The sequence below is a fragment of the Nelumbo lutea genome, chromosome 6 (assembly GCF_056320005.1).
Source record: "Nelumbo lutea isolate HS-2025 chromosome 6, American lotus-T2T, whole genome shotgun sequence".
NCBI classification, from domain to species: Eukaryota; Viridiplantae; Streptophyta; class Magnoliopsida; order Proteales; family Nelumbonaceae; genus Nelumbo; species Nelumbo lutea.
Genome location: NC_142689.1, coordinates 61788872 through 61806027, shown reverse-complemented (window position 1 = coordinate 61806027; position 17156 = coordinate 61788872). Strand labels below are relative to the sequence as shown.

General features: G+C 40.0%; 1 protein-coding gene across 1 annotated transcript; it reads left to right on the top strand.

Annotated features, from left to right (window-relative positions):
* The first annotated feature begins 1008 nt into the window (after positions 1–1008).
* On the top strand, positions 1009–5009 carry LOC148849179 (BTB/POZ domain-containing protein At5g66560-like). Its single transcript, XM_088952195.1, has 4 exons — positions 1009–1893; positions 2001–2070; positions 2168–3454; positions 4103–5009. The coding sequence occupies exons 1-4, from the start codon at positions 1862–1864 to the stop codon at positions 4805–4807; spliced, it is 2094 nt and encodes a 697-aa protein (XP_088808321.1). The 5' UTR covers positions 1009–1861; the 3' UTR covers positions 4808–5009.
* The last annotated feature ends 12147 nt before the right edge of the window (positions 5010–17156 follow it).

Sequence of the window (17156 nt, the reverse complement as noted above, 5' to 3'; positions counted from 1 at the left end):
TTTTGGTTATATATATATATATATATAGAAACCGACTAAACCGATAAACCGACTCTTCATGTTTGGGTCGATTTTGCTTCAAGGTTGGTTGGTTTTGGTTTAATCAATAAGTAAACCGACTAAATTGGATCGATTGAAAAAAATTACCCAAACCAACCCAACCCGACCCATGAACACCCCTAATAAAAAGAAAGTTTTCTCGAACCATACCGTGTGATCCGAGCCAAATAAAAATCATTTAGAAAAATGGATTTATGATGTGACACCATTTTATGAGGAAACGATGCCAATCCCAAACACCTACTAAGTATTTTTTAAATTATGTGGTAGTTCAACACAGGCTAGAAAAGAAAATAAGCACTTAAGGACTTATTTTTACATATTACTCCCAAACGTAACATAAGCAGTGCAGCACAGAGGTGTAAATCGGGTCGTGCTGCCTGTGGCCTAGCATGAGCTTGGACTGGCTCAGTATGGCCTAGTATGATGGTCCGCAGGCCATGCCAAGCCCGCCACGATCATGTGGGCCATGCTGGGCCTAGGGTTTTAGGTCCATTGGCTGGCAGGGCACGACACAACTAAGCGAGCCGTGTCGCCTGCGGCCCATGGGTCGGCATGGAACGACCCATAGCTCGACCCAATACGGCCCGACAAAGCCCATATATTATTTGTACATATTTTATATATTTATATAATATTATATAAATTATAATTATATAATAATATATAGTATATAATATATTAATAAAATAAAATAATTTTATTATACTAATTTATTTAATTATTATACATATAAGCAATTATATACATAAAATTTGTATAAAATTAAAATTTAAAGTTTTTTATCAAATTTTTTTTAAATAAATAGCTTTGATTTAATGCATGACCGGATCTGACCCAAGGCTCGGCCCACAGGTCAGATCCGCAACAAGGCATGACACGGTATGAGCGTACGGGGCTGGGCCGTGGGCCGTGGCAAGTAAACCCCAAAATTTTCACCGACGAGCCGGCGCCCACTTTATACCTCTACTGCAGCAGAGGAGCAGGAGGGACGCCGTTAAGACTCTTTCGACGACATCCTTCTTTTCTTTCTTTTTCTTCGTTGACGATTTAGATCTTTGTTCCATTTCCGTACAAAGTGATAGACGGTGAGTGAGTTTCTGGTTCTGGTGTCAGGACTTCCGGGTTTACATAAAAAAAAAAAAGAAAAAAATTCCTGAAAATTATTTCTGAATTTCTCCGTTTCTTTTTTTAATTCATTTTTAACGTATAGTAATTCGTTCAAACTCCATTTGTCCCATCTGCCTCTGGAATCCCTTCTGTATTCTAAAATGAAGTTTCCTCTTTTCGCCCTCCCTCACTCTCAATTATTTTCTTTTTTTTTTTTCTTTCTTTTTCATGTTCGTTATTGCTTACTGGCTTCTCTCACCGCAGAAGCCGCGAACCATTTCTTTCTATCGAGTTCTTCCCTTTTTCTTTTTTGTTTTATGCTCAAAAGCAAAAGAAGATTCAGTTAAGTCGATTTCCACTTGCTTACTGGAACAGTATCCTTGCTTTAAATCACAGGGATCGTTACTTGGAGAAGATTTTGGTTTTCCCTTCTGCATCTTGTTCATCTATTGTTGGTTTAATTGTTTGAGTGAGTAATCTACTTGGTCAAGAGGGGTTTTTGGGCTTCTCCCAGAAACCTCCGTTGCAGTCTCTTTTTAGGGTTAACCGCTTCTAAGATTTTTCCCCTTTTCAGTAATTTTATGGAGTTATTTTGCTGATTTAGTGTATAGGGGTACCTTTCTTAGTTCAATCTTATTCTAAAGAAAAACTTTTAGAAAGCTCGTATTCTTTCCTCTTCCTTTCCGCTGATATGGAAAACTCGAGCTCGAAAGGCCAGGCATGGTGAGTTAATGCGATTTATTTTTGGGATTCCTACTCTGTTTTCTGTTTGTCTTCTCTGCTCAATATAAGAAGAATCTGAGAGGATTTTATCGTTCGCATTTTTGCAGGTTTTGTACTACGGGGTTACCTAGCGACATTGTGATCGAAGCGGACGACATGACTTTCCACCTCCATAAGGTCCCCTGCCCATGCTGTTTTCACCTCTTCGTACTTCCTTTAGTTTATTTCTCCTCACTCCTCAGGACCGAAATTGTTATTTAATGTGTTTGTTCAGTTCCCTCTTATGGCGAAAAGTAGAAAGCTTCATCTGATGATAACCGAGCAAGAAGCCAACGTTGCTAGAAGTCGAGAAGAACTCGAAGGAAATGATGCCGAAGTCGACGTTGAGATTGAAGAGGAACCCTGTTACATATCCCTCCCGGATTTTCCGGGCGGTTCTGAGACATTTGAGACCGCCGTAAAATTCTGTTACGGCGTGAAGATCGATCTCACGTCTTGGAATGTGGCTCCTCTTCGTTGCGCCGGAGAGTATCTGATAATGACCGAGGACTTCTCAGAAGATAACTTAATCTCCAAGACCGAGAGGTTCCTCTCTCAATTGGTTCTCAGGAACATCAAAGAATCGGTGAGGACCCTAAAATCGTGTGAAGCATTGATACCACTGGCAGAGGAGCTAAGCATTCCTCAGAGATGCATCGATTCGATCGTGGCGAGATGGCCGGTGAATGAGGGAGCCAGCACAGGCTCGGCTAGGTCTTCGAATCAGAACATATTGAATGGAATTGATACTGGGACACGCCGAAAGAGTAAGAGCAAGAACACCGCCGCCAGCAATGCCGAACCCTGGTTCGAAGATCTATGCATTTTGAGCTTGCCGGTGTACATGCAAGTGATTTCCGCTATGAAAGCTCGAGATATAAACTCGGAAGTCATCGAGAGCTCTCTGCTATCCTACGCAAAGAAATCAATTCCAGGTCTGTCGCGTTCCAATAGGAAACCATCCTCGGCATCCATTGCTTCTGAGGCGGAGCAGAGAGAGCTTTTAGAGACGATAATTACGAATCTGCCCCAGGAAAGGAATTCGAGGTCACGCTCGGGATCATCTTCATCTACAATGACGAGGTTTCTGTTTGGGTTGTTAAGGGCGGCGAACATATTAAACGCGTCAGGCGATTGTCGAGCTGCTTTGGAGAGGAAGATAGCGTCACAGCTGGAGCAGGCGACGCTGGACGATCTCTTGATCCCGAGCTACTCATATCTGATAGAGACACTTTACGACGTCGATTGCGTGAGTAGGATTTTGGGGTATTTCTTGGAGGGTCTAGAAGAGAGACCGGAGATTGGAGTGGATGGCCACGGTGACGATGGAGTAGACGGTGCTAGATCGTCCGGAGTGAATCCGGTGATGTTGGTCGGAAAATTGATCGATGGTTATCTGTCAGAGATTGCTTCCGACGCCAATTTGAAGCCGGAAAAGTTTTGGGAACTGGCGGTCGCACTTCCCGATCACGCCAGACTCTACGACGACAGCCTCTACAGAGCCGTTGATGTTTACCTCAAGGTACTATTGGTGGGCCCATATTTTTAGCCAACTATTTCGATATTTCTCTAATTTTACTATTTTCGCTCAACCATAAAACATAAAAAGGATAATTGGATCATTATTACGTGAATTTAGGGGTGTTTTAGTCAAGGTAGTCCGTCGATCCAGGTACGGTTCAAAGCATTCAGAAACGCTGTGTGGGCGTGTGGGCCGGGAGATTGGTGAACCGGTGACGGGAATAGGGTCTGTCAACTGACTCGAGCCTTGTTTTTCTCTTCCGAGCTTGAATTCCGTTTTGTCCAAAATGTCCCTGTGAAACTTGAATATAGTAGATACTCAAGACACAAAAAGAATGCGTTTTCTCGGAGTAAACTCGAGTTTTACATGGGTCTCATTCTTTCTGGAGTTGGTCCGTTGTACGGGAAAAAATAAAGGGAAAATTTCATGTTTGGTCCTTTTCAATTTCCCTTATCCCTACTGTCGCGAACTTCCACGGCTTTTTTTCTTTGTTTTTCCATTCTCTGGCCTAACCATCTTTGGGTCGGAATTTGGAATCCAATAACGAGGAATGCAAATATCGGAGCAAAAATTGTCATCCATTTAAGATTTAACTGAATTATGTTGCTGGGTAATTAGGATTATTTATTAATTTTATAATTACCGCAGGCGCATCCATGGATAACGGAGGAAGAGCGAGATAAAATCTGCGGGGTAATGGATTCCCAGAAGCTGACGTTAGAGGCCTGCACCCACGCGGCACAGAACGAGCGCCTCCCCTTAAGGGCGGTGGTGCAGTTCCTATTCTTCGAGCAGCTGCAGCTCCGTAACGCCATTGCCGGCTCTATACTTACTGCTGACATCATACCGCCGGATTCCGCCGGAGCGGGATCCTCCGTCTTACAGCATCAACAAGAAGAGGTAGAAGAAGAAGAAGAAGAAGAAGAAGACGAGGAGGAGGAGGAGGAGCAACGACAGCAGCAGCAGCAGCAGCAACACTGGCAACAGCTACAACTTGCCTTGGCGGCACCTGGCGGAGAGAGCAGTAACACGTGGAGGACGGCTATTCGAGAGAATCAGGTGTTGCGGCTGGACATGGACACTATGAGATCTCGGGTGCACGAGCTGGAGAGGGAATGCTCCACCATGAAGAAGGCCATAGCGAAGATCGATAAGGTGGGGCCACAGGGAGCTTCTGGGTCCGGATCCGGGTCTGGGTCTGGGGGTTGGAGGAATTCGCTAACGAAAAAGTTGGGATGCAAATTCAAAACCCAAGTGTGTGATTCCCATGAACGAACGGTGATTGAATCCAGGAAGCAGGGAAAACAGCATCATCACCAACACCAACACCAACAACCAACAAATTTCTTGTAGCCTTTCTAATCTTATGTATATATAGTATATGGCTTTTCTTTCTTAATTTATTTGAATTTGATTTTTATCTTTTTCCTTCTTAATTGAAGTGGGGGTATATTCTATTCTACCATCCACCGGGAGCTTGTGTATGCTTTATTTTTTAGATTCTTCCTCGTCTTAGAAAATTTTTCAATATTTAGTCGAAGTAACAGTTTCAACACTTGTTGTTTTGCTGGGTTTGAGTATTCATTCTAGCTGTAGAATCTTAAGTGTGAAGACTAGAGAAAGAGGGAGAGAGAATCTGATTGTGATGGGGATGTGGGTAAGGTACCAATTTCATTTTGGAGGAGGCCCACTTCGGATTGGCGGGAAATGAGATGAATTGATGCTTCAGAGACTTGCAGAGGTATTCAGGAATCAAATGCGCAACACAGCAATTTTTGCTCCTTTTGTCTCCTACTAGGACTATTTGAATTGAAGTATTCTAACCTTTCGAAATGTGTTCGTGGGACCCAAGGTTGTTCACCCGCCATACATCCTGATCCTGATCTGATCCGTCTGTTTCACCGCTCGTTTAGGTGGGCCACCCCTTCCATGGCCGGACATGGTTTCAATCATGCACTTACTGCTTGAAATCACAACTATGGCTGTCACGGGTTAGATAAGATGATCTTGACCCGGATTTGATCTGACTGTGTCTAAGGTATGATGTGTCATAAAATTGAGTCCGGATTCAGTAAGGGCAAGCTCCGTTCCAGCAGTCTTTACTGCGAGCACGGACAAATTGCTCTGATAGAAGCAGAACTCCATAAAATTCTCAATAAATCAACTTACTTTCGAAGCTTCGTAAGCAAGGGAAGGGAAGTGATTTGGGCATATCCCATTTTGAGTAGAAGCCACACTTCCCTAATTATTGTTATTATTCCAAATTCCAATGACAAAAGTACCTATGTGATAAGTTGACAACATGAGCAATAAATTTCTTAAATTATCTTAATTAAGTATATTCATACCGTTTGATTAAGGTAACTTTGTTGTTTCAAAAAAATTATCATTACCATTAAAATATTGAGAAAAAGGCTGAAATGTCCGTTTTATCCTTCTTTTCACTTCATCTTCCTTGGCCTGATCTTTATCGCCCAAGTCCGGTCACCCCACCTCTAATGTTGGCACTGCGATAGTCAGAAATCCATGATTACAAAAACCGATATCTCCGATAGTTTTGTTCACAGAACAGAGAATTCTTTGAAATATCACGTCTCCGTGCAAAACCTTGAGAACCCAAATGGGAAAATCGATTTTTCTAAAAAGGCTCCCGGTTTTATGCTTGTATTAATTTGATATAACGGTTGGTGATGATGCGAGATCTGGTAGCTCCCCATTGGAGGGCACTTGGATGCTAAGCTAGCGAGGTCCTTGTTGGGAGGTGACTCAAATATTGAGTTGGCTAGTTTGCTGGGTCAACCTGCAAAGAGACAATGTCAGAGTGCCCGGGCTGCTTTACCTGGGGCAGGCACTCCGATGCTAAATCAACGATGTGGAGATTTTGGAAAGAGATAAAATTCTAGAGATCTAGAGAGCTACGAGAGCTAAGTTAAGCATCTCTTATGAGGTTGGAAATGAGACCTCTATATAGGCGTTGTTTGGCGTGGGCTTCACACACAACGTCCGAGATCTTTGAGAAGATGTATCTAGATGGTCCAAAGTCCTTGGAGGTAGTGGCGCATGTAGACCAGACTTCGTGCCTTATTCGGTTTCCTTCGAAATATTCGGCGTGGGAGTTGACTTCCGGAAGACTCGAGAGTGATGGGATGCACACACGGAGGAGGTCAGTGAGCACGTCTCGTAGGTTGCCACATAGACCTCATTCGAGTCGACAAATCTTCGAGGGAGGTTGCTCCTCACGTTGACGTCACTTGGACCGGTATTGACAAGGTACCACAAGTCCTCAAGGGAGATTGCTCCTCGCTCCGAGGTCCCTTGGACCAGTAACAACAAGGTACCACAAGTCGGACTTGGACGAGGTGCTCCTAGCCACCTTGCCGAGGTGCCCGAGTCGTGTTTGAGGTCCCCAACTAGGAGTCCATCAGGTTGGCGAAGGTAGGTCGCCAACTGGGTCCCTAGTAGGTCGGTAGCTGGGTCTCCATTTTGGCTAAGGCAAGTCATTGCCCTCGTGGTGCGGGGTGTCATCTAGCTGTTTTGAGATGCCACGTTTCATGATGTTAGCGGAGGACCAAATATGCCCTCATCAATTGCCCCCACTCCTGAGTCAAGGCCAATTCGGCGAAGGGAGTAGCTTGCTATAGGTCCTTTGGCACGGAATGACTAGTATGATGAGCTCGTAGGCGTCGGTCCAGTTTGCTCCTCAAGTTGGAAGAGTCTAAGGGTTGAGTGCAACATTACACAGGACTTCACCATTTTGATTATCGGGGCACAAGAGCAAACTTATCCACTTGAGGTGAGGTGAAGCAGGCACCCCGAGGACAAGGAGTTCTACAATTCGGCTAGATACCTCAAGAGCGAAGTTCGTCATGCCATCCTCAAGAGGGGCTTCAAACTGCGTGACTACCTTGTCAGGTCGCTCCACGTACTTAGACATTAACACAATGTCCCTTAAGCCGATCCTCGAAGGAGTAGTCGACGAGGTCGATGCGGAGCCTAAAACTGAGGTCGAGGATGATTGTGAAGAAGTTTGGTCAAGTTTGCATGTCTGCCACGGTGCTGAAAGCGAACTAGTCTTCCTTTCCTCTGTTTATTTTTGTTTATTTTATTTTTTCTAGGTCAGTGGTGAGATAGCGATATCCTTTGATATCGATTTAAGTGTAGTGGTGGCAGTGTCAAAATGTTGTCAAGCTAGATAGATGGGGGGTCGACCTGCTTATATCGGTCTACTTGTTGCCAATGTGTTTCAAGCTCGACTTGAGGGGGCCTTAAGCTAAAAGCAGTATGGCTTCCTCTTAGAATTTGGTTTGACTAGGTCCCCAAAGCGGTTACTTGTAATTTCGGCCGTTAAAACAATGCTGAGCTATCGAACTATCAATGTACCCCAAGGTCGGCATAGAGGGCCTTAGCTAAAAGTGGTATGGCTTCCCCCCCTTAGAATTCAGTTTGACCAGGTTGCCAAAGTGGATGGTTGTAATTTCGGCCGTCAAAACGATGTCGAGTTGTCGAGTTGCTGATGTATTCCAAGGTCAGCTTAGGGGGCATTACCTAAAAGTGATTTGGCTTCCCCTTAGAATTTGGTTTGACCAGGTTGGCAAAGTGGATGGTCGTTATGTAGTAGCTTTAAACGCGATTGCATCTATGTCATCACGTGGGATTGACTCTTCTGGTTCTGCATTCGCGGGTCAATGCCGCACATGTACTGCACCTGCTCCTGGAACTGCTGGCCGCCCACTCCTACTAGAGCCATGGGAGGCTCACCTTGAGGGGGGTGGCTCTACTGTGGGTTGCGTACTCTCACAGGAGCCATGAAAGACACAACCTATGAGGTCGGTTCCACATTCAGCTAGTTGCCAACTCTCACGGGAGCCATGGAGGGCTTGATCAATAGTGAGGCTTTGTAGGGAGACAATTTGGGGTAGACTACTGAAGCTTGCCCAGGCTGGTTATCTAGTTTCTGCCCCCTTGTGATAGCATCATTCATACGTGCGTCGTTGTTGGTGTTTGAATGGTGGGTTGGTGCCACGGCTACACTGTGTCAACCCTTGGTGACACTAGCTATCTTCTCTTACAATAAGCTACAAGGAGCTCAACCTACAGGGGCAGTTAACTGTAGGTCACCAACTTGTGTGGGAGTCTTGGAAGGCTCGAATCGCAAGGGTGATTGCACAATCCGTTGGCCGCCGAATCCGTAGGAGCCGCGAATGGCTCGACCTGTAGAGGCAACCTTGCGAACAGAGATGATGAGGCTTGTCCAGGCTGGTCGTTTAGATTCTGTCCCTCTTGTGATAGCAGCGTTGATACGTGTGTTGTTGTTGGCATTTAAATGACGGGTCAGTGCCATGACAACACTGTGTTAGCCCTTGGATACGTTGGTCGTTTTCTCCTATGATAAGCCACAGGGAGCTCAACCTATGGGATGGCTAACCACAAGTCACTAACTCGCATGGGAGCCTTGGAAGGCTCAACCCGCAAGGGTGACTGCACAATCCATTGGCCACCCACTCTCGCGGGAACCATGGAGGGCTCGGCCTTTGGGGGTGGCCTCGCAATTAGGGCGAGACTATTGGAACTTGTTTGGGTTGATCATTTTGATTCTGCCTCCGGGTGGGGGTTCCTTCAATCCAGGTATTGCTATTGTTTCTTGAGAATGCCATTACATGAGGCTTAGAGAATGGGTGAGAACTTATCTTTTGTGTAGCATTTCCCACATACGACGTCAATTGATGATGCACAATCTGGAAGCTCCTCGCTAGAGGGCGACTCGGATGTGAAGCTGGCGAGGTCCCTGCTGGAAGGTGACTCGGATGCTGAGTTGGCTAGTTTTCCGGGTTGACCTACAAAGAGACAGTGTCTGAGTGCCTGTGTTGCTTTACTCGAGGTGGGCACTCCATGCTTAAGTCAGCGATGTGGAGATTTTAGAGAGAGCTAAATTGCTAGAGAGCTGCAAGAGCTAAGTTGCACCTATCTTTTGAGGTTGGAAATGATACTTTTATATAGCCATTGTTTGGTGTAGGCTTCATGCGCCGCGTTCAAGATTTTCGGGAAGACGTGGTTGGCTAGTCCGAAGTCTTCAAAGGTTGGTGTGGGAGCTCACTTCTGGAAGACCAGGGAGTGACGGGATGCACACACGGAGGAGGTCGATGAGCATGTTTAGTAGGTTCCCACCTAGACCTCTGTTGAGTTTACAAGTCCTTGAGGGAGGTTGCTCCTCATGCCATGTTCACTTTGATTGGTACTGACAAGGTACCACAGGTTGGCAAGTCCTCAAGGGAGGTCGCTCCTCGCGCCGAGGTCCCTTGGACCGATAACGACGAGATACCATAGGTCGGCCTTTGACAAGTTCTCCTAGCCGCCCTGCTGAGGTGCCCAAGTTGTGTGAGGTCTCTAGCTAGGACTTCATCAAGTCAGCGCAGGTAGGTCGCCAGTTGGGTCTCTAGTAGTTCGGCAGCTAGGTCTCCGTCATTTTGGCTAAGGCAACTCATCGCTCTCGTGGTGTTAGGGTGTTGTCTAGCTTTTTTGAGATGCCATGTGTCATGATGTTAGCGGAGGGCCAAATTTGCCCTCATCTGTGGGTATATTTCACAGAACTCTCGAAAGTTTCTTGCTTTGATATCTTATAAATAAAGAAGACGACCGCAACCAAGTAGATTTTTCAAGTAAAATTAAATAGAAAAGAAATACCAATCAATAGCTAGAGCCCTGACTGTAACCAGGTGGAGTTTGTCCCCGAAGAAAGAAGAATGGAGGTCTATAATTTATACAAAGGGAAGCTTTAATTGTGACAGATTTGAGATGGGATTATATACAGGGGAGGTGGAGGGAGAATGAAGAGGGGAAGGGGGTGGAAGAAGTTGCAGCGGCAACGATGATTTTGATTGGTGAGAGAGAGAGAGAGAAATTTGTCAATGACGAGAGAAGGAGATAATGACAATCTTTCGAAGAATGATGCCAACTACAATGCCCTAACACCACTTTGGTTTCTAGAGAGAGTATTATACGTGGCTTTAGACTTATTAGCGATTCAGACACTTGGCTTTGATGCTTTCTAAGCATTCGGTCGACCTTGAAAAGATAATGAGCTTAATTTAACTAACTTGGATTCTCTCCTTACTGTTTTTGTTAATTCTTGTGAATTGGCACATATGGGAAAACAATGAGCTTGTGAATTGTTTCTTTGTTTTATGCATGTATTCTTCATATTCTTTACAACTTCCAATCTTTTTCCATGTATCACTTTTTCTTTGATCACTTATTTGCTAATCTATCAATGGATTATCTTGGATTTGGAAATTTTTAGAAATATTGGTCTTGTTGGAGAGAGAGAGAGGTCAGAGGTGGAAGGGTCCGCTACCGAGTCAGCTCGGTTTGCCACTGAGGAGGAAGGGTAAAATTGGGTTTAAAAAAAATTATACAGCACATGTGTATGAGTTTTGACAAAATATTAATAGACGTTAGCGATAAGGGTGGAACTAGTCAATTGTCAGAAATAGTAGGGGTAGTGTTAGACAATAGTCAAACAGTGGAGGTATACTTAGTCAATTAGCTAAACCATAAGGGTAGTTTAGGCTTCGTTTGGATTCGGTGTAAAACATCATCGGTGTAAAAGTACACCGATGACGTTTTACACTGAACCCTAGTAAGTGACCATTAACACTTTGAAAATCAAGATAAAAAAGTGTAAAGTTTTACATCAATAAAATCGATATAGTATTTACATCAATAATCAATGTAAAACATTATGTTTGACGAGGTTTTACATCAATTCACGATGTAAATATCATAAATGTGTCCAATTTGTTTTTATATTTTATTTGTATTTTTCTATATTTATTTCTATTTTAAAAAATTTATCACCTAACTATCACTTCATAGGTTGATTAATTAGATTCGAATGGTTGAATTTCTTAGCCACCACTTGGATAAAAAATGGCTTTGTTTTTGAGTCATTTTTAAAATATATGGGTTTATATTGTTAAAAATATTGACATAAATATAATTAGCAGCATTTATTAGTGATATATATCTTAAAAATATAGGATTTAATAAGAGAAAATGAGATTTAATACCTCAAGTATATGACTTAATAAGAGGGGATTAAATGGGGTGAAAAGTAATAATTGAAGTGACATTTTCAACTCTTACAATTAGAGATGGATTAAATAAACAAATATAGGCATTTTAGTAGCCACTAAAACTGGCACTAAAGCTATAATAAAATGACTTTTAAACCCTTTATCAAATAAAGAAATAGAAGGTAATTTTAATAAAAAAGTATTCACATTGCATCAACCCTTTTATATATAACTAGTGTATAGGTGCTTTGCATATGGAATTATAGATGATGATACAATATATCCAATTTTCTTTTTATAAACTTTATGTATTTATTTTTTATTTTTTATTGTTAATCGGATGCATATTACAAAATCCAAATATGATTACATAAACACCTCATGCAAATATTTGATAATTAGATCGAGTTGAGAAGTTTCAAGTATTATTGACGGGTCTACCTGCTTGGCTAGATTATTCTTTTTTGTAATGTTTTATCTTTTTTTCTTTTGTCCACTTATTAAAAAATGTAAGATTTAAATAGAAGGAATTGAATGATGTGAAAAGTAGTAGTTCAATTTAAAATTTAAACTTTTCAATAAATAGACTAAATACAAAAATGAGTGTTTTAGTCATTGTTTTAAAAGTTAGACCAGATCGGACGGTCTGACTGGTTGGCTCGGGAACCGGTCAAGTTAGTGATTTCGTTTTGGGCCTGAATCATTATTTTACAAAAACAAAAAAAACGTTGAAATGGTAAGAGAATTGTTGACCCTGATGGTTTAACTATTAAAATGTTCTACCCGATTAACGGTTCTCGGGTTTCATTCAAACTAATTCTAAATTTTTTATTTATTTTAAAATAGAAATTAAAAAGTAAAAAAATTAAAAAAGAAACTTTCATATCTCATTATCTTGTTTGGTTATTCCCAATGACCAAAATTAGTAGTGTTTTTAGTTGTTCTATTTTGATTTTGAGATTCTTTTTAAGTTGTAATAGTAAAAAAAATGCAATTCCACTTAAGAAATTGAAAAATCGATGCAAGAAATGAGATATTAAACACCGATTTTATAAAAGAAATCTGAGATACATTAACGAAGCAAACGATATGGGATTTGAGAGAGATTTAGAGATATGTAAGAAGAAGGCAAACATTGTTGTAGTAGTAGTGATGAGGAGCATGGAGATAGACGTTGACAGTGGTTTCTTCTTTCTAGGGCAAATGACTTCCTTCTTCTTCTTCTTCTTCTTTCATTTTTATTCCTCACTTCTCAGTTTTAACCAGTTGCCTCATTCTCAAAGTTTACACTCCCATCTCATAATAATGTATATATATGGTGGACTCTAACCTAATCCTAATCTAACGGTCAAAATAAAAAGTACATTATATTTTACATCTTACTAGTTTGACCCATTCAAACTAGATGGTTGAACCGAAAGCCAATGGTTCCATTTCTTGGTTGTTTTTTAAAATTCTGATTTTAGTCAAAAGAAAGTTCCACAATCTTATTCATATTTTTAATAGTAGTGTAAATATAGAATTATAAATAATTCTGATATGTTACACTTACTCTGATTTTACAATTCTGATTTTTCTATAATTTTTTGTATTTTTGTGTGTAAAAGTAATTCTGATATGTTACACTTTCTTTAATATGATAAATACATGCATACAAGTGCCTCAATGCTTTTTTTGTTTTTTGCAAAATTTATGTATTTTTCATTTATGCATTTTTATACTTTATTAATTTTTATGACTTTAAAGGTTAACACATTTAACCCAAAAGTTGAACTATTTATTATTAATTTTTATATTTCGTTTTTTGTTAGATCTAAATTATGTATTTTATTTTCATTATTAATAAAAAAATTCTTGTTTTTTACACTCATTTTTTAATTTGATTAATAAAAATATAATAAATGTGTATACTTTTTCTACATTTTTTATAATTTTTTATATTTATTTCTATTTTGAAAATTTTATTATCTAACTATGACTTCATGGGTTGATCAATTTGATTCGGATGTTGAATTTCTTAGTCACCACTTAGATAAAGAATGATTTTGTTTTTGAGTCAGTTTTAAAATATATCATTTTATATTGTTAAAAATATTGATATAGACATAATTAGTAGCATTTATTAGTGAAAAATGACTTAAACAATATAAAATTTAATAAGAAAAAAATGAGATATTTAATACCTTAAGTATAAGACTTAATGAGAGGGGATTAAATGAGACGGAAAGTAATAATTGAAGTAACATTTTCAACACTTACAATTAGAGATAGATTAAATATACAAATATAGTTATTTTATTAGCCATGAAAACTATAATAAAATGATTTTTCTACCCTTTCTCAAAGAAAGAAATAGAGAGTAATTTTAGTCGAAAAAAAGTTTTACCACTACATCCACACTTTTATGTATAGTATAGATATGGCAGAGGATGGTAGAGGTCTAGATCCCAACTTTTGTTGTGGCTTGTGAGATGGATAGTGGTGATTCCACGTTAGGGATGGCAATTTCCCCTATAAAACTGGGGCCCCGCTCCACCTTGAACGGAACGGGTTTTCCTTGACCCTAAACAAGGACAGGGAGGGGACGGGGAAAATAATTTTTTCCGAACTGGGTATGGGGCGGGGATGGGTTTTGTATATAATTCCTCAAACCCGCCTCAGACCCGAAGGTAAATTTGTAAAATATCTCTAGGTTTAATATTGATATTTAAAATATATCTAAGTTTTCCCTAAAATTTTAAAATCCTAGGATGCCATAATTTTACTTTCGAATTATCCTTAAATTATTATAATTCAATTCTAAAATACCCCTAATTCTTATATCCTATGTATAAATTATTCATAAAATAGATAATTTTTAAGTTATTGCCTTGGAGCAAGGAAAATTCGGGGATTCCCCGTTCCTGATGGGAAATGGATGCCCTACCCCGCTACTGGGGATGGGACGGGTAAGGGGCAAGGTATCGTGACTTTGGGGTGGGAACAGGAAGGGGGTGCCCCGCACTAAACCCACCCCATTGCCATTCTTATGCCAGGTGTCCATTGTCATTGCATCACATGTGGTTCAGCTTGGCAAGATGTGCTTTTACCAAGTTGGGCTTTAATGGAGGTCGTGTGGCACTTCGGAGAGAATTGAGGTCTACAGTTTACTTTGCCACATGTCAGGATTTTACTGGTGATCAATTCTACCTGTATCAAATATCATGTGGGTGGTTGAGGGATGAGGTTACCTTCTTTATAATAATACTGGTTAGATAAATCGAAGTGGAAGTAGCCTACACTCCATAGCGGTTGTTACTCTTTTAAGTAAAGAGAACAACATCACATCAATAACTCTTTTCTTATTGAAACGATAATAGCTGAATTCAAAACTACACCACCGCTAGACAATTCATAAAATCACCTTTAGAAAAACATGGATCAGTAAACATATATTAATTAAATTAACTGTATATATACTTGCATGGTTGTCTTCAGCAATTAATCCAACTGGGATGATCGATTGGCTATATATCTTGGTTAAACCGACTCTCTTGGACCTCTCTAATTTTATGTGATTTTAGTTTCTTCTTTGAATTCATTTTCATGAGTTTAGTAGCTCTTAAGTATTAACAAGGGTTCAAAACAAATCCAAAGCTTTTGCACCAGACTAATCAAACTTGGTATTGTTTGTTCAAGGCTTCTTTGTAATGTTGTCCTTGTTTCATATAGTTTGGATATTCCCAATGCACGCCTATAGTGTCCCGTCCCGTGTGTATGATGTAGTAACAGTTCGTGGAAAGGAGGTAGAGCTCAAAGCCTCAAAACAAACTATTCATTAAACAGAAATAAATTCTTACAGCATCAACAAGCCAGATAGGAGGTGAGATCAACCAGAATTCAGAATAAAATGATTTATCTGTCTGATTAACGTTTTAAAAATGGGAGAATGATTGATACAAGGGGATGAATCCACCTATAACCAAAACCGCTTTGGTCATCAGTTTCTGGGTCATTGAATAGATCAACGATTTGACTGTTTGAGTCAGTGGGTTAATGACCAAGTCAATGGTATTAAGTAAGATAGCGGTTTAGGGTCAAAATGGACCGATACCCTGGTTGGTTTCCGGCATGGTTTTTAAAATCGACCCAATGACTGAACCGGTCAGGGGTCCGGTTATCGGGTTGAACAGTCTGACCATTCGAATCGAACGTTCGGACCATTTTGACAAAAAAATAAAAAAACGATCAAAATCGTTTGAACGATTAACCGCCTAATTCAGCGATTCACTGACCAAAATCAACGGTTTTAGGGGGAAATTCAATTTTTAGAAAAAACGGAACTAATCACCTGACTGATTCTTAGTTTTTCTGGTCTGATTTTGAAAACCATGATTTTCGGGCTGAATGGTCTGATCATCCGGGTCAATGGCACTAAAAAACCATGTGTCTGATGTATTGACACCATGGGCCTTTTATGCAATAGATTTTTACCGAACTAGAATGCTGTAGGGGAGTTGTATGATAGAGCTCATCAGCGATCAATTGTAATTAATGGTTTTATACCAGGGAAGGGGGACAAACAGACAGAGTTGTTGTCCAGCATTTTAACCTTTGGAGATTGGAAGGTACCCCAGCTTGTTGTCCTCCTCAGGTGGATGCGTCCTTTTCTACTGTTGGGATATCCCTTGGAATTCAAAAGCCGACTCATTTGACGATAGTTTTGGCATTACTTGTATTTATTTTTAAGTTATGATCAGTTCAAGACTAACTTAAGATATACAATCAAGTAATTTTTAGTCATTATTAAAAAAAATTAATTTTATTGGTTATTAGAGGGCATTCTTTTTTTGGATTTTGAGAGGGGGAAAGTTGGTCAATGGGATTTTGATTCTCATTGATAAAAAATCTTATGTTTTTTTTTTTTTTCAGATTTATGTGGGGATTAGGGAAAGTATATTTTTCCGGGTAAGTGATACCCATCTCTTAGGTGGGTAAATAACTTTTCCACCTAGGAGGAAGTTGCCAATATTTGAATGGAACAAAAATGCCCATTTTAATAATGATTTTTTATGGATAAAATGGTCATTGCCTTGTTTACATGAGAAATAAAAGAACATGGATAAATACATTTACCCGAATAAATGTTTCCCAAAAAAAATTTACCACCTAGATAAATAACACCGAAAAACGAACGGGCCTAGAGGTCATTAATTATAAATAACTTATACATTTCTCTTACAACTTTCATTTGTATACTTAGGCTGACGTATAAAAATTTGATTTTTTGGTGTAACAAATATCTGTTTATAACTGTGATTTGGTGCTTAAATTTACAAAAAAATAACAACTGATATTATGAGCCTCTTGCATATTGAGGGTTATAATATGCAACCAAAGTCAGTTCTTCAACACGTTCTTCTCATTCTATATATATAATGGCTACTTAATTTATTTTTGAAAATTAGTAATGACAAGGCATGTCATGAGTACAAAGTCACAGGTGGGTTATGGTTTAGGGAAAGGGATCGAACATGAGACAAAACTTTTCACAATCATATTGGTGTTAGGTATCGCATATGACAAATGCATTATATGTTACGAGTGATGCCTAGAATTCATTCTGATTTCAGAAATATTCTTCCCCTGTA